A 21898-nucleotide genomic window follows, 5' to 3' on the forward strand; every position below is an offset into this window, starting at 1 on the left:
CGTTTTCCGGAGGCACACAAAGGCTAGAAAATGACTTGCGCCTAGCTGCGTTTGTTTCAGACAATCAGCTTCTCGTTAAAAAAACTCGGATCCTGATTAATTTGTTATCCGGACAATCGGCTCCCGACTTTATTTTCAACTATTGTGTATATTGTGTGACCTGTCTCGGCCGCAAAAAATGATTATATGTAAGTCTGACTTTTTGATACATAGTTGCTTTTCTTCTTCTTAAATATCATACATTTCTGAAGTCTAAAAAAATGGTCTTAAAGGTGCAGATTTACTTATTATATTCCATAAAGTTACATCACAAAATAAGGTTTTTGAAAAGCATTAAAGAGACACCTTGCAATATGCCAAATAAAAAAAAATCCCCGGTTGGCCCCCACCCCCAGAGAAAAAATCCTGCGTTTTGCCCCGTATGCAATTTCAAAACATTCAGTATTCCGCAAATACCAACAAACAAATGAATTGTTTGTAAATGCTTGTATATAACTGGCGAAAACATTCCTTTAAACTATTTTTTAAATTATTAGGTCATTGTGTTAAGAGTTTACAAGTAAATGGGTATAATACTAATAATTAAACGTGAGTAAAACTATAGCATATGCTTAAAGTGATATTATGGGCATCTAACAGTTTATAGGTGTCTATCGCAACCCTTGTTTATTTTTGGCGTTTTTACTTCATATACACTTATATTTGTTAATGCAGCATCAACATACTAAAACAATATCCAGGAAAGAGAAAAATAATGCATTTGAATATCAACCGTACTTTCGTTTGACAACTGATTATGCATGTACGATGTGAGCCTAAATTTAGTTTTAGTGCAGATTCGTTCATACGACACAAAGACACAATTTTGTTTTACGGATCATTTTGGCTTAGAGGACTGGGTGAGTCACGTAAGAATATCAAATATATAATATATTTTTATAAACAACTGGTAGCAAGATGAGTTGCAGATAATTGGTCAGTAACCACATTTTAACTAACTCTTTTGATCTGTTAATTGTTTTAAGCTCAATTCAACAGTAACAAATGACCATAATATCACTTTAAATGTATGGATATTGATTTGCACTTAATATTATTAGTAGAGTGTAACCGTATAGTTCATTAACGTGGTTACCAGCTCATAGCTTTAGTATTATAGATCAGCGGCCTGGTCCAGGAGCCAGTCAATCTCTCTCCTAGGAGCTTCCGTAAACAAATCTACTCTAGCTGGTGTGTTAATTTATTCATTTTACTTATCTCAGAATAAGCATAATATGATAATAAGGGCTTCCTAATTCACGAGCAAAAGCTTATTTGATAACCATGTAATGTTATAAAAATTTGGACAGTGTTGTGTACAAAACATTATAATTGTTTCAATACGAAAATAATGCATCAAAACAATTTGTCAATTATCTTATTTATTGCTGGATGAAGGGTTTACATCTGCCAAGCTTTTAGATCTACAGTCAAAACTGAACTTAATGGTCACTTGAGAATAAGGTCAATTGCAGAAAACAATTAGTCAGGATTCCCCCCCCCCCTCGACAAATCACTATATTACACTTGAGAATAAGAGTCAATTGTCCATAACTGCCAACGTCCAGTATATTTAACTCCCAAAGTCATGTTTGAACTGAAAACGACATTCATGCGTCAGTCGTTTTAAGTCGCAAAAATTAAGAACACAAACAAAACAGGTGCATGTAACAATAAGAATATGTTTTAGAAGCAATTATCGGCTGCATTCAAAACAACTAAGCATGAGCACGTGACAAAGTCAATAGATCTTTATCGCTGATATGGTGTTAAAAACAACACTAATCCGGCTAGTGTTGTTATAAGAGGGCGATAAAAGGATTTGTGATCATCTCTTCAGGAAAAATATACATTGAATTTCATCTTTATAACAAACTAAATATTTTAAACAAGATTTTGGCTTTTTTTTTCTTCGAATAAGAACAATACAGTTATACCGTGCTTTCGGTTTATGATAGCGACATCAATGACAGGTGACAATCTTTACTTCAAAATACATCCCAATGAATGTAATACTAACTCTCGGATTTACTGAATGAACAAGTTGCATGAGTAAGCAACAATTCTATTGTTGATAAAGATATAGATTCAGTTTGAAAATAGTTATGTTTTTTATGAAATTAAATCAATTTATTTATAAGACATTATTTTGTATTATTTAACAGAAATTATTAATGTTATCATGCTTAGGCTTAGTTATCAGTCATGAGCCTTTGTTTTACACTGTTTGCGAACGACTGGGTGGGATAACGACGTGGAAATACTACCAACTGACCAATTATCTAAAAAGTGGTGCTCCGAGTATAGCAGTAACTCGTTGACAACGGTCACTTTGACCGTTTCCCTTGACTGACTGCTGTTCTTAGTTTTGACTGTTATATTTTATAATTTTGTGCTTATTTAGTCTTTAGAATTCAAAGATAGTTTGGTGGCTGCGGCGTAGTGGATATGGTGTCCGCTTAGCGACTCAGAGGTCTTGGTATCGATCCTTTCTGTGGAAGCGTTCTTTAGGTCACCCTTTAGAAACCAAATACTGGTCTGACCCAGGACACAGATTGTTTTATTATGTCTCAACTCAACTAAAGCTGTTGATTCTTGCATGAACTGAATTAACACAGATTCCCAAAATAATGTAAAGTGTCAAATATATTTTTATTCAATGTCAGGATTATCAATGTATAATGATGTAGAACTGAGGGACAGCATACTTGTTTTGCAACTGAAATATTTCATACATATAGGTATCTCACAGGGTTTTCTTTCGAACAACTTTAAATTCTGTCGTCACAAAAAACAAGCAATTTTTAAAAGCAATTAATAAATCAGTCTTAACTGCATACACTTAGTTTGTAGCTGTATATTAAAGATTTGAATGCAAACAAAAATGTCATATAATCCATATTTTTTTTAAACATTCTTATAGCACATGGAACAAACATAGATATATCACTTATCATATGAGCTTATTTATGTCAGTCATTGTCTTTCTTGGCTTAGCCGCTAGCAAAAGCATGTAAATAATGTTAATATATACAGTAGATATAGGCAAACTTATATGGTCATGTATGGCGCTACAAAACACTTCACATAATTTATTTGAATGTAAAACAATAGTAACACAATACATAATACTAAATAAATCACTGTCATCAACTTACAAGAATGTTTGCATACATGTGCTTGCAAAGTGATTAAGTATTTTGAATAACTGTGGAATTAATGAATTATGTATTATAAACCATTCAATGCATGTTTGAAAAACGAGTATAAAACAGCATATATAATATGCAGTTTGTTCAATACAATATCGTAAAATTTATTACCTTTAATATAATAAACAATGCTGCTTTTGTACCAAGGTATTATACATTTATCATGGAACAACAAGTAACAGCCAAATTATGTGTTTCACAATAAACAGGAAATCATATTAGTGAATTAATTAAACAAGCTTGTTGCTACTGTGCACTGTCATACTAAAATGATCACAACACAGTGGTCTAGGTACTAAGTGCTTTTACATACTTGTCGCAAATTTTGTATTACTAGTTTAACATTTATTTGCAGGCACTGGTCAACGTAGAGACTAAATTTGCATGGGAACAATCGTTTTTAATTTGTCCTCAAATCGTTAATTAAACACTGTGTTGTGATCATTTTTAGTATGACAGTGTATAGCAAAAAAATTCCAAATAAATCAATATTCATGCCATACATTTTTGGCGGGTTCAGGTTTTTTTTCCTTCTTTGTGACCCGCCGAAAAACGGCCCTTTCCCCTCGGATTTTTTTCCCCCCTTAGCATATAAATTTTCCCCCAGATTTCATTGTTTTCCCACCCAAAAAAAACAAAACAAGTTGTGTTTGGAAAATGTTTTCACGATTTGTGGTACACCAGTCTTGGACTATGGCTTATTTCCTTAAGGCCGGGAAACAGAAAACGGGAAGCAAATCAAATAAGAGCAAAAAGTCGTATTTTGGTGATGAAAAACCTATAATGCAAGAAGATAGAGAAAAATGCAATACAAAATAATTACTTTCCTAGCGTATTTTTTCCAGAGGTATGCATATACGTGTGATAAAGCATTTGTTAAAGTGTCTATGTATCTCAAGTGGTCTATAAATGCATCGTGAAAATATATGACAAGGGCAGAACAAAATTGAGTCTGATAGCTATGGCTTTACAGGTTTTTTTTATCTGATTTGGGGGAAATCGTGAAAACATTTTCCAAACACAATTTGGTAAATATAACCCCAGGGTTTTTTATCTGATTTTGGGGAAAGGGCCTGGCCTTTTTTGAGGGGGGAAAAATCACGCGAAATGCCGGATTTTGAGGAAAATTAGGAAAGTCTTAAATAATTAATTTAACATATTTTACTGTTATTAAAACAAATTCAAGGCAACAGATAATTTAATTATGTAATATGTTCTATTGTCTACACTGGATCAGGTTAACCTATGTATTTAAAGTTTAAAAAAACTGCTATGTGTTTATCAGAAAAGTGATACAAATAGCAGTCAACACCCGTCACTGTGCAGCAGGTTTTTTCACAAAATATTTTTTTATATGTTTTTTTTAGATATATGCTTAATGTGAATTTAAAAAGAAATTTTGACATGCTTTATTTTGCTTTAACATTACTGATAAATGTAAATAATATTTGCAAAAAGCTCAAGTTTTTTTTGCTTTAACTTGTGTTATGTTTTATCACGATTTTGCCAATATTAAGATAAAATATACACTAATTAATACTATCATATACAAGAATTGCAGAACCTTTAAGCAGCACATAATTAATCAGTATTTTTTTTTGTAGCAATAAAAATTATTTATTGTATCATCACTGCATCTGACACAATTTTATTTTGTCTACCAGAGTAATACTAGTATTTTTTGGCTTTCTTCACATCTTGGTAATTTAACAAAAAGTAGCTTCAATTTTAAAAATCTTTTATTTGTGCACCCATCATTAATGTATCAAAACAATGTTCTGTTTAAATTGACCTACCTAATACTTGGAGCTGTTTGTAGACAGTGGATAATATACCAACTACTATAATATCTATTGTGCTTTAGAAAATTGGGCATGGTAATCAATTTCAAATGTCAACCTTTTAAATAATTGGTGCCATTGATGGTTACTATGGAGAATTTGTTTTGCATTTAAGCTTCAGATGTGGTGTCCTGGGGTATTTTATAATTTCGTTTAAAAAATTAATGTTGTGTAGTAAATTTGTCCAGTATTTAAAAAAAAAAAAATAATAATAAAAAATACTAGTGGATATAAGAACGACTTTTATATTTTCTGGATTTCATTTTTACAGCAAAAATCATCAGCCATGTCAGACTATTCAGTCTCAGACTTTGAGGAAGATATCAAGGAAGATGCCCAAGACAGCGATGTTGAGCCAGTCATGGTTGAAATAAGAGGTCGTGGAACAAAGGACAGTCCTGTCACAGCTCGGCGAAGTCCAGTTTCGGGCAGGCCGACTGGCCGGTCATCGCAGAGAAGTGCAAGAGATAATGAACTGTGAGTAGTGGTAGGTTTGTTTTAGCTGACCTGATCAGTGTGCTTATGGTGAGTTTTTGTGATCACCTTTTGTCTGTCATGTGTTAACACTTACTGGTGAACACTCTGGCAGCCAGATTTATAGCCTAATCTTTATGAAAAGTGGCCAGCACATTTGTCGCCATAATATCTTAGCAAAGCTTGAAACTGGGTCACATGGGTAAAAAAGAAATACATCACTGGTTCAAATTGAAAAATAAATTGTGAAAATTTCAGAGCTTAAGTTTTTTTAACAAAACAACATTATAAAAAAGCTGTGATATGTCAAGAATGGAATGTTCATATGTAAATGACAAACAAATTATACACTTCTATTGATATAATAGTATTTAGAAAATCAAAAACAGAAATTTTAATTATCATTCTAGGACCCTCTTATTACAACCTTTGTGGATGTGCATAATTTGATAAAATTAACAGTCATAATTTACAAACTCATGCTATTTACAGGGATTATGATTCTGAAGAACTCGGAATCATTGACGACGATGATGATGATGAATCAATTGAAGAAGTTGGTGTCGAGGCAAGACCGTCAGCACGTCCACCACGCAGTTCTCGTAATGTATCTGCACGGAATGGGAAAAGGCCAATAAACATGACCCCTCCAAACCAGTTGCTTAAAAAAGCCATAAAGAAAGCAAACAGATTATCAGAAGAAAGAAAGGTGAGACAAGCAGGGTATCGGGTAAAACTTAAAAATACTCAATATGATTTCAGTATTTTAACCCCATGACAAATAATGCTCACTTGTCTGTTATATTTTAAGTTTATGTATCAAGACTGCAACAAAACTCACTATTGTCAGTATGTTCATACATTTATTGCTTAATCTATCAGGTTTTTGATGGTATTGTGCCATTTAAAGTTGAAGTGATAATGGCGGAGCAGTTTTCCTTATATGGCTATAGTAAAACCTTGTCAACACTCTAGAGGCCACCTTTAATGTCCGATTGCCATGAAACTTTTGTCAAAATATATGTCTCAACGATATCTAGGATGAGTTAAAAAAAATGTCCAGTTGGTTGAAAAACATGGCCGCCAGGTGGCGGGGTATATCCTTATATGGCTATAGTAAAACCTTGTTAAATCACATTCACATGAGCACAGCTTTTGTTATTGCCTTTTGTCCATTGTCACTCTAGAGGCCACATTTATTGTTGGATCTTCTTGATCTTTGTAGGGCATTTTTCCTTATATGGCTATAGTAAATCCTTGTTAACACTTCAAAAGTCACATTTGAAGTCCAGTCTTTATTGAACTTGGTCAGAAAATTTTGTGTAATGATGTCTTAGATTAATTTGAAAATGTTTCTGGTTTGTTAAAAAGCATGGCCGCCAGGGGGCAGGGCATTTTTATGCCCCCTTCTTCGAAGATAGGGGGTATATTGTTTTTGGCCTGTCTGTCTGTCTGTCATTCCGTCATTCTGTCCCAAAACTTTAACCTTAGTTCAAGTTTTGCGATAACTTTTGAAATATTGAACATAGCAACTTGATATTTGGCATGCATGTGTATTTCATGGAGCTGCACATTTTGAGTGGTGAAAGGTCAAGGTCATCCTTCAAGGTCAAAGGTAAAAAAATAATAATCAAAGCTGCGCATTTGGGGGCATTGTGTTTCTGACAAACACATCTCTTGTTCCTTATATGGCTATATTAAAACCTTGTTAACACCCTGACAGTCACATTTATAGTTCAGTCTTCATGAAACTTGGTCAAAACATTTTATCTAATGATATCTTGGGCTGCACAGAACAGCTCGGTTCATGTATCTCAGGTGAGCAACTTTGTGACTTTCAAGCCCTGTTGTTTTAAATTACTTTTTGTGGATACATAAATTCCATGATTTCAGATTTGAGCAAAACAAAAACACTTCGTATGGTATTTTGAATTGGTCATTTTGTGATGTGTTTTTAATGCTCATAGAAATCATTGAGAAGAGTCTCTTCCAGTAAATGGGCCCTATCATATGCCCATCAATTAGTCCTTTGTTACGAGGTGACATTTAGCGGCCCTTCTTATTGGATGCTAATTAATTAGTGCATTGTAATGAAGTGATAGTAAATGAATTAGCAGTACTGAATTATAAGTGGTTGAAGTGACAAAGATAATTTCCATTTAGTCTTATTCAATTACAATCGTGACAACAATCTTGCCTTTATCGGCACCAGTTCGACACACACTGGGCTTGAAGGGTGTTAACAATAAGCACCAATCCTTACTTGTCAATGTAAATGAAGTTAATTGTATCTATACACATTTTTTTGGTGTTTTAAGGAAATGCCAAGTGTCTGCTAAGTACACAGTGTAATGTACTCTCATTGTTTGGTATCTGGAGTTATCTGGGTTGCAACAAAAGGCATGATTTGTGCGGGGATTACGTTGGATAATGTCTTCATGCCTAAATTAATTTGGTCTAACAAAATTAAAACATTGTTCATTATTATTTGTTAACATCTTAACTTAATGGATTTATATACCGGTACTTACAAAATCAACACAAATTTATGTCCCTCAAATTATAATTATATAACTCTGTATTGATTATAACAGTAAACAACAAGGCGCATTGTTCAACACTTAGCATCTCTTGGTATTTACCTGGTAAAAACAGCATGGTCATTCTTAAACAGATCACCACTCTGCCTTTCAGGTTGAGATGGCTATTAAAGAAAGAATAAGAATCCTAGCTCTGACCAGGATAGTGTATGGAAGCTCTTGCTGGAGACTGGCTGAAGCCCACACAAATTTGGCTGAAGATTACCTGGAGCTGAAAAGTAAGACAGCGGATAATTTATGGAGAGAAAATCACTCTAAACATCAACTTAGCCCTTTCCCACTCAGAGGCAAAGTGAAAATTGCTATGTGAAAACAGCATAAAGCCAGAAAAGCCTGCAAGTAACTCGCAGTTTGTTCAGGTTTTATGCTGTTTGCTGCTCATCAGTACCTAAGGTTTGGAAAAGAAGCCTTTAAAACTTGAATCCAGTAGGAAAGGTCTGCAATTAAATATAACTTTCTTTAGGGACTACAAAGGCGTCAATATACGTATCTATATATGAGCCTTGTTCTGAGAAAACTGGGCATGATGCATGTGCGTAAAGTGTCGTCCCAGATTAGCCTTGCAGTCCGCACAGGCTAATCAGGGACGACACTTTCCGCCTAAACTTGATTTTCGGTAAGGAGGGACTTCCTTGAAACTAAAAATACCATAAAAGCGGAAAGTGTCATCCCTGATTAGCCTGTGCGGACTGCACAGGCTAATCTGGGACGACACTTTCCGCACATGCATTATGCCCAGTTTTGTCAGAACATGACTCATATGTTAAGGGTTAAAATGTAAAAAAGTAAAACTTCAGCTGCACCAGTAACAGAGAAAATGCATTAACCTAAGAGCCACTGTATTTTTAAAAACAGCACACAATCAAAACACACTGCAAACAAATATGCATGTAACACAAGACACAAAATAATACCTTTAAAATTTAACCAATGCCACAACAAAATAACGTATTTGTTTCTTGTTATTAGATTCTACCTTGATATAACCACACAACCCTTAAGTTTGTAGCAACAGTCGTTTACCATGAAGTCTTAAATTTTCAAGTCTTCTTATTATAAATGGACTCACCGCAAAAAGTGTGATAAAGATGTTGCATTTATTGTCAATAATTGAGTCTGTATGATGGAATTGCTGCTTATTGTCAGCATGTGCAATTCTTAGGGTATTCTTGTTTTTTTAAAGTTCCCTTTTAAGAGAAAAGTACATGCAAAATACCCATCTAACAGACTTTGGTTGGTATTTTACAATTCAAAGTTATAATCATGTGCTTTTACATCACTTTGATATCTTTAAAATTTCTCCTTTGTAGAGAAGATCTAAAATTAATATTAAATAAATATTATTAATGGTATATTTTTATGAATAATAATGTATTTCTTGCCTCTTTAGCAGAGGGATATGGTTTTGGTGTTGTCCGTCCATCTGTCAGTCCAACGGTCCTTAGTCAATCTCTGTCTGTCACAAACTTTTCAGGGCTATTTCTCAGAAACTATCAGATTTCAACAAGGAGAAATGCCAAGCTTAAGAGCCATTACCTTACACTCTTTCAATAAGAATTATTGCCTTTTGTTGTTCTTTTATGATGTAACTTTTTAGGGCTATGTCTCAGGTACGATAACAGAGTTCTACTTGAAACTTCATGGGTGTATAGATATCAATGAGGACAATTGCATTTCATAACTACAATAGCTGTAAACTTCAAATAACATTTTCCTTTAGTTCTGGAACCATCAATAAACACAATTTATTCGGATGAGGGATATCAATTGAACAAATTTGCTTGTTTCCAACAGATTTCACAGCACAAGCTGAGTACCACACTGAAAATGCCATGACGATAATGCTCAACACGGTTGCTATGACTACCAGTGACCAGGAGAAGGCGTCTGTGTTCAGTGTGCTCTTCCGACTAAACTACATCCAGGGAAAGGCTCAGATTGCCATGAAGAAGTACAGCGAGGCGGAAAATGCTTTGAAAAAGGCTGGTTACTTTTCTTTCATAGTTTTATTTTTAACTTGTATTTTGCTTGTTGACATAAGTTGAAATCCCTGCACTAGGCAATAATTGCATTCATTGAAGTAAATTTCAAACAGGTTTGAAAAGCTTTTCAGCTATTGATATTTCTTTGGTTGTTGTAGTTGCTTGATAAGATGGGCAAATCTTAGCAATAAATGTCAGAGTGAGAGTCATCTTGCTAACAATCAATAAATTAAAAAATTAAGTTGATGACACTTAAAGATTTTAGTTTAGCCTTTATGACATCTGTCACAAGAAAGATCCAGGTTTAGAACATAATTTAATTGCAAATACTTTTGGTTTTGACATAAAAAAAAACAAAAGATTTCCATGGTGTAATGGATATGGTATCCGCAAATCGACGGAGAGGTAATGGGTTTGATCCCTACTGTGGAAGCGTTCTTTAGATCTCCCCCAACGACATCAAGTTCTGGTTCTAAGCCAGGAAGCGGACTTGATAGCGTTTCAATAAGCCTGAGGCTTAAGATGCAATCAGGCTAACATAAATATGTTAAAACTGAAAAAACACTTAATGTAAGAAAACATGATGTGTTTACACTGTTGGGATATTCCAACTTATCGTTGTGGATTTGTTTAAACAACAGATTGACAAAAGTTTTGATTATGCAACACATGTGACTAAATGTGTCTGTATTTTAGCAGTGCATAGCAGAATATGGTCATTATTGATTTCAAGTATGAAAAGTGGTTGATTAATGGTACAATCAATAGATGATAAATATATTTTATTTTATTTTTCTTTTCTATATTCATGGTACATTTCAGTCAGTCTTATGTAACCAATACAGTACGTTTCAGTAAGTCATATCTAACAAATACAGTACATTTCAGCCAGTCAAATCTAACCAATACGGTACATTTCATTCAGTAATATCTAACCAATACGGTACATTTTCAGGCTGACCGGGCTTACCAGGCCATGTCCAAACTGTCCTGTGTCACAGACGATGAATGTGACAATATGGAAATCAAACTAGCTCAGGCACAGGCTAGGTAAGGGGCCCAGATATTAAACACATCATCAATGTATGAAACCATTAACTTGGGCCGAGTATTGTAATATGGACACATGATTTCTTTTCATTTGAGGCAGTCTGTGGGAGATATGTGCTCAAAGCATTTGTGTTAATTAATGTCCCAAATGAGCCTTTGCATTTGCACAGGCTAATCAGATTAGCTTTATGTACTGTTGCTTGAGTCCATTCAAGTGTTTTTCATTAAATAATCAGTATTGCTTTTATATAAGTATTCCATAAGCTTTATGCCATTGAATAATGTTTCAGTTTGGCCTGGCACCACTCTTGTTTTCGTTTGCATACAATCTTACTTTAGACTGTCATTTTATATCTATTTAATGTCTAGCATGCATTAATTTGTAAGGTTTTTAGCTCTACTGGCCGAAGGCCTGAAGCTTATGTCATGGCGAGGTTTCCGTCGTCCGTCTGTCCGTGTGTGCGTGTGTTAGACTTTTTCTTGTTTATGCGATAAAGTCAACAGTTTTCATCCGATTCTATTCAAACTTGTTCAGTGTCTTTATATTAATGAAGACTCGAACCCTATTTAAAAATGGGTGACATCAGAGTAAAAAGTCCAGAATTATCTCCCCTTGAATTTGAGAAAATTGTGAAATAAGACTTGTTTACGCAATTAAGTCCACAGTTTTCAGCCAATCATTTCCCAACTTGCACAGTGTCTTTATCTGAATGATGAGTCAAATCATATCGAAAATGAGCAATATCGGAGTTATAAGTCCAGAATTATCTCCCCTTTAATTTGAGAAAAAAATGAAAAAACAGTTTTTTTTATGTGATAAAGTCCATAATTGTCATCCAATTCTTGGCAAACTTGCGCAATGTCTTTGTATCAATGAGGACTCAAACCCTTTTTTAAAAAGAGCAATATCGAAGCAATAAGCCCAGAATGACTTCCTCTTGAATATGAGAAAATTTTGAAAACCCACTTGTTTACGCAATTACATCCACAGTTTTCATCCAATTATTTCCAAATTTGCACAGTATCTTTATATCAATAAGGACTTGAACCCTATTGAATATGAGCAGTATCGGAGAAATAGGTACACAATAATCTCCCCTTGAATTTGAGAAAATTCTCCTTGTTTGCACGATTAAGTACACAGTTTCCATCTTATTCTTTCCAAACTTGCACAGTGTTTATAGCAGTAGAGCGATTCAGGCCCTCATGGGCCTCTTGTTCTATTATGCTTCACTTTCAACTGTTCACTTTTCCATTACTATGAATTATTTTGTTTCTTATAAGCTTTAAACTGACATGAATATGAACAGTGGATTTGTCATTGCATCATGTAAAACTGTATTATAGTATGGAAACCAAAGATGGTTTATGACATTTTATATAGTAGAAGGTTATAGGATACATTCAATGTCATTTAATTATATGTTAGAAAGGTAAGGTTATCTTTGTTGTACATGTATAAAAATGCCATCCTGTCCTGCTTTGATGTATTTTATATATGTGTGTACCTTGGTTGCCACTATTATTTGAAGGGAATTATCTCCCCTTGAATTTGATAAAAAAATGAAAATTCAGTTTTTTTATGTGATAAAGTCCATAATTTTCATCCAATTCTTGGCAAACTTGCACAGTGTCTTTGTATCAATGAGGACTCAAACCCTTTATTAAAAGAGCAATATCAAATAGAGATTTTGGCTTTTTCTAAGTTTGTCATTGAATCCATTAAATTTCTGAACGTCAACATCGGGAATAAAGGGTGTAATAAAGAATAGAATTTATAAAGAAAAAATCTGGGCTCGAACTACTGATCTTTTTGATTCAAAAGCTTATTCTATACCCACTCAGTCTGTTAAAAGATGTGAGACATTTGATAAATTATTGAGGTTATCTTTGTTTTGCCACAAAATACGAGAAAACAACAGAAGCACTTTTGGTTTTAAGTTTTATTTTGTTCCCTATGTTCCTGTATTTTGTCAGTGACAAAAAATTGACTTTTTGACAAGACCCTTAAAGGGAGATTATACGATTTTTTATATGTGTTAAATTGTAATATATTATGATAAAATATGTTACAATAACACAAAATTGGCAAGAACAATTATACATTGAAGACAAATTTCATAAAATGCAGCAAAGACAAATTAGCGCCCTGAGCCAATTATGACGAAGATATTTCGTACATATTTTCCTACAATAACCAAAGCATTTGTCTTTTTAGTTAGTGCTCGTGTGTCGTATGAACAGATATCGTTGCAGGAATTTAAAATAAATCATTAAACTTAATTTAGATTCACATCGTACATGCATGATTTACATGCTGGCGAATTCGACTGTACAGACATTTTCGATTTCAGAATTAAATATCTGGCTTATTTTGCATTTTTCGACCCATGTTCTTCTTACCTTTTGTTTTAATTTATATTGAAATATATATATATAATAATTTTTTTACACATTTTATATAAATTAATAAATATTTGACAAAATCGTATAATCTCGCTTTAAATATGAAGTCATGTAAACTGTATCAAAACAACTCATGCGTAAATCTATCATTGTTTATGATGTTTACTTGATTGCTCTGATATTGCATTTTGCTAATATATCCCATGCATTAACATGCCTTGTTGTCATGGTTATCAATTATATTTTATGCCATCCCATCATGCTTTAGGTTGTCATGGCGACAGAAGAAGTATGCAGTTGCTGGCACCCAGTATGACAAGGTGATTGACCTGACCAAGAGGAGGCTGGGAGATGACGCAGTAGAGCTCATAGAGCTCTATCAGGAGAGTGGACGTGTATCCTTCACAATGGTTGCCCTGGAGATTTCCAATCTGATTTATTTTTTAAAGCTTTAATGCAATAGGTTTGAGAACCTAAGAGCAATCTTTTAATGTGATTGTTCGATCTGATTAACTTTGAAAGCTTAAATGTACTATTTATCAAGACCTTAGAGTGATCTTTTACTTTAATTTTTTAAATCTTTAATTTTCATCCCAAAGCTCCTTATGGTTAACTTAAGTTCCTGACTTTTTGTTTTGAGGTCTTTTAAGTTTAGATTTCGATTTTGAATGTTGTGAATACCATTCGTAACATTTGCCCTATTTAAAGCCTTGCTATCAAGACTTTGAACACACTAAAACATAATAAATACTGTATGTTCAATTATGGATTGTACGCTTGAACAACAATAAAGTTATATTTCCAATGGCTCTTCTGTCAAAGGTTATCGTTGCAAAAGTAATGATACAGTGACCAGAGCATTTAAATATGCCCTTAACCTGCTGCTCAGTTGGAACAGTCGAAGGGTCGTCATGCTAATCACGATAAAGCTATAGAGCAGTTCCTACAGGCCCATTCCATAGCTGCCTCAAGGTAGGTCAATGTAAAATAACCATATTGTTTTTCTTCACTTCTGAATAATGTCATTACAAATTAATGGGTTTTGTTGATGATACACATTTTTTTCATGTTAAATTGTTGTCTAGTTGTCTATGATTTTAAGTAGAATTTCTGCCTGACACACGTTTATGCAAAGTGTATTATGCCTGTAAATAAATAATTTGTGTACATATTCAGGTATAAATATGCCAGTGAGGAAATTGTTGATACTGCGTTGGCCCTGGCTCAAGCATATGCATCAACTGGCAGAGAGGAGGCGGAAAGTATGTTTTCCTTATTAATTGTTAATAAAGGGATGAATTTTGTAAAGGCATTGGAAACATAACACATGCAATATATGTGAATGAAATATAAAATAGTGAAACTCCAGAAAAAAGGAGATTTGATTTCAGACAAGTTACTCATCGCATGTACAGTATACATGTAGAGATACAACTCAATACAATACAGGTTTAAAGATAGAACACAATTTGGTACACATTTAGAGATATGACATAATACAATACATGTTAAGAGATATTACTCAACATTAGATATTAAGGATATAGAAGCTGGGGTTGCTCCCTCAGAAAGATCAAATGAAAGCATTTGGGTTTAAATCTAAATAGGAATCTCAGTAAAATGTGCATGTAATTTTTAGCGAGGCTGTTTTCTGAGAAAACCCGAGGTATTGTCATAGCCTGCTTGTCGTCCGACGTCCGTTGTCGTGCTTAAACCTTTACATTGCTCTAAAATCAAAGTGCTTTCACCTACAACTTTGAAACTTCATATGTAGATGCACCTTGATGAGTTCTACATGACATACCCATTTTGGGTCACTAGGTCAAAGGTCAAGGTCACTGTGACCTCTAAAAAAAAAAAAAAAAAAAATCTGACAAGCTTTCACAGCCGAGCTTGGCACCCGTTATGCAGTTCTCTTGTTTTAGATTGCTTTCAGTGTTTTCAGAGGTAAATTTGTATTAACGTTTCCTGAAAAAAGTTCTTGAATTCTCCTCAGTTATCCCAGTTAAAATATTTTAACAAACCTTTAATCGGTTTTATCAGTTGCAATTATGTTGGTGCATATCTTCTGAAAGCGATGTTATAACTGTGAAATTCTGATGGATTTGTAGCGATGCATGAGGGAAACATATGTTTATTTTTAATTTTAATAGGATGGAATGTATTAGTTTTTGCTTTGTTCTCATGTTTAGAGGAGAGTTATCTTAGAAAATTCAACACTAGTGTAGCACTGTTAACTGATACTCTCTGTTCTGCTGAGAGCTATCTCAATTAATGTACCACTGTAAATGAAACTGTTTAACAGGTTCAGCAGAAAGCTATCTCAATGAATGTCTGTCATCCTGTACCACTGTATTCGGACCTGATCACCAGAAGACCCTAGAAGTGCAGGACGAACTGGCGAGGCTTCTCGTGAGAGCAAATAGGCAAACAGTATGTAACCTATTATGCTTAACCCTTTGCATGCTGGGAAATTTGTAGTCTGCTAAAATGTCGTCTGCTGAATTTCTAAAATAAGCATTTTCTAAGATTTTTTTCAAAGAATACTATCAGAATAGCAAACAGTTTGGATCCTGATGAGACGCCACGTTCTGTGGCGTCTCATCTGGATCCAAACTGTTTGCAAAGACCTTTAAAATTCGGTTCCAGCGCTGAAAGGGTTGAATCAGGAATTTCAGGAATATTTTATTCCATAGTTTTAAAGATCCCATCTTAATATGTTCAAGTTTATCAAACTGCTTAATGTTTTGTCTAAAATGCTTTAAAATACTAGAAGATATCATGTATATTTAGTATAAAAATCATTATATTTCTTCACAAAAAAGTACAGATTAATGTAATCAATATTGCAGTTATTAAACCACTTTTAACATCATGTGGTCACTATGTATTAACTTCATCTATGTGACATTCTCATGAAAACATACTTCCTGTTGTGTGATTGTTCTGAGAAATTATGTATGCTTTGTATTTACTCCAAACGCATGTGGTTGTTGTATATGTATGAATGACAATGAGCTGTATGCCAGTTTATGTTCTGTAACTTGATGTTACTGAGCTCTGTTAGTAAATGTACACAACCATTTACCTTATGCTGACTTAAATACGTCAATTTATTAACCCTTAACCGCTTAGATACATATTTTGAAACATTTGTAGTCCCATAGAAAGGTAAATTTAATTAAAAACCTTTCTTACTAGATTCAAGTTTTACAGGCTTCATTTCCAAACCTTAGTTACTGATGAGCAGCAAACAGCATAAAACCTGAACATACTGCGAGGTACTCACAGGCTGTTCTGGTTTTATGCTGGTTCCAAAAGCCATTTTCACTTTGCTTCTTATGAGGGATAGGGTTAAGACCAATTTCTGTTCTGTTCTGTAACTTGATCTTACTGAGCTCTGTTAGTTAAAGTACACAACCATTAACCTTATGCTGACTTTAATGCATCAATGTATTAAACAACCGCTTTGATGAAAAGTTATTGTTTTTCATATTAGATTTAAGTAACTTAGTAAGCAAGATAAAAGAATACCCCTTTTAAACAATGTATTGTGACTATAACTATATAATTTGTAAAATTAGTAAATGACAAATTCAAGTGACAATTCAGCAAACAATTATGAAAAGCTAGTATAACTCTCAAATATTAACCAGGCACATGCATGGATACATGTTTATCAAAGGACCGTTTTGACAAAATCATTAATTTCTGTACTTCAATAAATATATAAAAATAATATCCTGCACACAACCTGTTTCTGTGTACATACCCATACGAAACCTTATCAGATCAGATCCCCTATAGTGGGGACATATTGTTTTTGCCCTGTCTGTTGGTTGTTACTTTGTTGGTTTGTTTGTTCGAGTCAAACTTTAACATTTGCAATAAGCTTTGCAATATTAAAGATAGAAACTTTATATTTGGCATGCATGTGTATCTCATGGAGCTGCACATTTTGAGTGGTGAAAGGTCAAGGTCATCCTTCAAGGTCAAGGGTAAAATATATAGCTTCAAAGCGGCGCATAAGGGGACATAGTGTTTGTGACAAACACATTTCTTGTTTATGCATATAAAAGATAAAATGTCTACTGTTTTGCATATATCCAATCCCATGTCTTTATTGTGCACGTTTCAGGAAGCTATGGATCTCCTGAAGGCCAGTATCCCCCTGAAGAACGAGGTATATGGAGACTACTCTGAATCTGTGGCCGACACGTACAAGCTGATTGCCTCCATCCATCTGGCACAGGGAAATATCGAGAAATCACTGAGAGCATATAAGAAGGTATGTTACCAAGGGAAATATAGCAGAAGCATATAAGAAAGTCTATAACTCAGAATGACTTAGACAATATAGGAACACAAGACATTTTAAACAGTAAACATTTTGTTAACAAAAATTATAAATCACATTGTCACCTTAAGGTTATTGTCAGAATCCCATCTTTTGTATTTTTATTTACATCATAGAAGCTAGGTAGATGCACAAGCTGGCGGGGAGCTTTGTTTACTGCATGTGTCATAAGATGTATTTTTGAGTGACACAGCTCATTTTTAAACATCTTTTATTGACAATTCACAGTGTCACAACATCGAGGTGCTTGTGCTGGGTAAGAACCACAAGAAAACAAAGGACACAGAGAGGACTCTTGACCTGTTAATGGCGTACGTAGTCGCTATATTATGAATTCAAAAATTTATGCAAGTTTTATCAACTTTTGAAACCTGTAAGTTTGAACTTCATGGATATTGAAAGTTTTGCTTAGAGCATTTGGAAGTGTTAACCCTTTACCACTTAGATACGTATTTTGACGCATCTGTAGTCCTTTAGAAAGTTCAATTAAATTAAAGACTGTTCTTACTAGATTCATGTTTTAAAGGCTTCATTTCGAACCCTTAGATACTGGTGAGTAGCAAACTGCATAAACTGAACAGACTGTGAGTTACTCGCAGGCTGTTCTGGTTTTACGCTGTTTGCACATAACCATTTTCACGTTGCTTCTGAGTAGAAAAGCGTTAACTGTATTTTGTGATGTGAACATGCATGTTGCAATTTCTATTTATACCTGTTACATATTTGAAAACCCAAACAAGCAAAACAATTCCTTCCTTAAACTTGAAGGCTATTCAAGAAGAATATGATTTGGTTTGGGTTTATTTTCAGATCACCAGGACTATCAAAGAAGTTTGTACTCAATACAGACGACGAACTGAAAAAGAGGCCGCGTTTTAATGCCGTTTCAAAAACTGTTAAATCCAAATAGGAAACATTTAAAGCGTAAATAAAAAGTAATTGGAGCTTTTTTAGGGATACTTAATAAGGCATGCAAAGTGTCACAAATGCTAGTTTCTTGCGTCAAAAACATGCCTTAGCATCACTTTATAAATATTTAATTTAATGCTATATCAAAAAAAAGTGTACTTGACAGTTTAAGTGGTGTGATATAAGCAATTGTTGTTAATCATATTTTTATACCTCCATTACTAGCAGAAGGGGTTAAACATGAATGGCCTTGGCCACCAGCTGTCCCTCCGTCTGTTGACCAAATTTTGTTTGAGACATTTTCATGCATTTTTTTAGATAAACAATAGTTTCTTCTTAAACCTCTTTGCCCAGATTTGGTATGTAACATGGCATTGTGTTCCTCCACTAAAATTATTAGAGTATGGCCCCAGAGTCAAAACGGGTCTCACATTTGGCCCAGCACAAAGTGTTCAAAAATACACCCTTCTGTTCAAAACTGGCTACCCAAAAGAATTGTTATTCTTTAAATTATCAATTTATATTGACATGTGGCGTCGCAGGGGGGGGGGGATAATTTTGCGTCATGGCAACAAGCTCTAGGTTTATCGGTTATTCAAAGAAAAGCTACAAGTGTCATGTACTTATGGATTAAGCACATGCCTTGATACTTTCAAGTTTATGTATAAATAAATGTTTGTTATTTCTTTGTATTTCAGTTATTTCTTTGCATAACAATATTAGAATCAGTAAATGTTTTTTGTGTGTTCTGTTGATTTTTACAGAGACGTAGATTTACGTCTCTGATTTTTACAATAATTTTCTTTTAGAATGTATAAAAAAATTGTTTATCTCATTCCGTCCGTTTTCAATATAAGTGTGTAGAATAGCAAAAACTTAGATTTTTACGATGTTGTAGCGATATATGCTCTCATTTGTATCTTATACATTTTCCAACATAATCACTGTTTTAATGGTGACAAAAATTCGAATCTTTTTGGAATGTTTGATTTTCTATACATATAATCAGAGTGAAACTTTCTTAACTGATAGAAACGTTGACGGCCTATTATACTTGTAAAAGTGCGTTTATAATTATTTATTTGTAAAATTCTCCAAGAATTTGTTGTGTGAATATTATATAACTGAGTATGCTACTTGCTTCATTGATTACGGTTCAACGCAAACACTGTTAGTTTGCCTCCAAGACAGGAGCAAATGGTCACAAGTAATCATTAAGTATACAAGCAAGTTCGTCTTTACTAGGCGAAATAAGTTCCTTTGTAACAGAGGAAATAAGTACCTTTGTAGATCTACTCTTATTCTTCATAGTAAAACTTACTTATTGTGTCATTATAGCAAAATATCACTATTTGCAATTTTATTACATAGGTAATAAACATAAATCAAAAGTTATTGATTTTGTCATTTTTTGTATGAATTGGTTGATGTTTTCAGCAAAAAAAAGTTATTTTTTAAAGTGAAATGTGATGCCAAATACGAAAGCCTAAGTCATTTCAGCACAAATTTATTCGGTCGATCTTTTGTGACAATCACGTGTCCATCAGGCATCCACACTTAGTTTAATTTAGTGTATGTGGACTTTTTGGAGGGATTTTTTCCCCTTGTATGAAGGATTGAATTATATTTTTTAAAGAGAATTCAGACCACGTTATATATGTTAAAGAAAGCACGGGAACCTTTTTGCCATGTTTTAGCAGACGGTGTTGCACGTTTTGAGTGTGCTGCTTGAAGTCATTAATCTTAAATAAATTTCATGGGTAGTTTTTGTTACTATACATATATGAAAATAAATTCTATGAAGTTTTAAATTATGGTTTTCCACTATGAAGAGATCTAAACTGAACATTCCAGGTATCGTGCGAGAATAGCTGGACTAAACACGAAAGTTTTCATACCCTCGTACTTCGTGAATGTGTAAGACATTAGCATGCATATCTGTATGACCCGATGTGTAAAGTCCTGGACGCATATTCCCCTTATTACTGGAGACCGATATCCAAACACATTTTTATGAAAGGTTTGTCGAAAAACAGCCTCCAATGTTTGATTTATTTAAACATGGTTTTTGAAACGTATTGATAGCTGAGGATGTGGGACACCCTTGTGCTTTTATACAATCGTTTGCCGCAATGTTTTAAAGGACTTTGCTATACAGCGTCTTACTGTCGCAATCGAATCGTGTCCCAAAGCAACTACAAGCAATTCAAACCCCTTCTTGACCAAGAACGTAACCACTCACAGGACTGCCATATCCATGGAAACGATAACTCGGAAATTTTAAATGATACTCTATTAAAGTGATATTATGGGCATTTTTCACTGTTGAATTGAGCGGAAAAGAATTTACAGGTCAAAAGAGTAAGTTAAAATGTGGTTACTGACCAATTATCTGCAACTCATCTTGCTACCAGTTGTTTATAAAAATATATTTAATATATATTTTACGTGACCCACCCAGTTGTAAGCCGAAATGATCCGTCAAACAAAATGGTGTCTTTGTGTTGTCAAACGAAAGTACGGTTGATATTCAAACGCATTATTTTGCTCTTTCCGGGATATTGTTTTATTATGTTGATGCTGCATCAACAAATATAAGTGTATATGAAGTTAAACCACCAAAAATAAACAACGGTTGCGATAGACACCTATAAACTGCTAGATGCCCATAATATCACTTTAAAGTTTAATGTGATATTATGGGCATTTTTCACTGTTGAATTGAGCGGAAAAGAATTAACAGGTCAAACGACCAATTATCTGCAACTCATCTTGCTACCAGTTGTTTATACAAATATATTTTATATTCGATATCTTCAGTGACCCACCCAGTCCCGTAAGGCGAAATGATCCTTAAAACAAATTTGTGTCTTTGTGTCGTATGGACGAATCTGCATTAAAACTAAATTTAGGTTCACATCGTAAATGCATAAACAGTTGTCAAACGAAAGTACGGTTGATATTCAAATGCATTCTTTTTCTCTTTCCGGGATATTTTAGTATGTTGATGCTGCATTAACAAATATAA

At 33.9% G+C, this 21898-nt stretch overlaps 1 protein-coding gene across 1 annotated transcript; it reads left to right on the forward strand.

Moving 5' to 3' along the window:
- Window positions 1-1120: 1120 nt before the first annotated feature.
- On the forward strand, window positions 1121-20277 carry LOC127867714 (tetratricopeptide repeat protein 23-like). The gene is made up of 13 exons (XM_052409056.1): window positions 1121-1230; window positions 5364-5569; window positions 6059-6275; window positions 8261-8384; window positions 9961-10148; window positions 11104-11198; window positions 13873-13999; window positions 14494-14576; window positions 14781-14866; window positions 15910-16037; window positions 17743-17892; window positions 18190-18272; window positions 18772-20277. Exons 2-13 carry the CDS (start codon window positions 5379-5381, stop codon window positions 18869-18871), a joined length of 1572 nt encoding a protein of 523 aa, XP_052265016.1. The 5' UTR covers window positions 1121-1230; window positions 5364-5378; the 3' UTR covers window positions 18872-20277.
- Window positions 20278-21898: the final 1621 nt, after the last annotated feature.

Source organism: Dreissena polymorpha, chromosome 2 (genome assembly GCF_020536995.1).
Source record: "Dreissena polymorpha isolate Duluth1 chromosome 2, UMN_Dpol_1.0, whole genome shotgun sequence".
Taxonomy (NCBI): domain Eukaryota; kingdom Metazoa; phylum Mollusca; class Bivalvia; order Myida; family Dreissenidae; genus Dreissena; species Dreissena polymorpha.

Bases quoted from the DNA above. Each gene is read 5' to 3' on its own strand.
- LOC127867714 (XM_052409056.1), top strand. From the start codon at position 5,379: ATGTCAGACTATTCAGTCTCAGACTTTGAGGAAGATATCAAGGAAGAT. The intron at 11,199-13,872 runs GTAAGGGGCCCA...ATCATGCTTTAG, and splicing joins CTAGCTCAGGCACAGGCTAG to GTTGTCATGGCGACAGAAGA. The intron at 14,867-15,909 runs GTATGTTTTCCT...ACTGTTTAACAG, and splicing joins TGGCAGAGAGGAGGCGGAAA to GTTCAGCAGAAAGCTATCTC.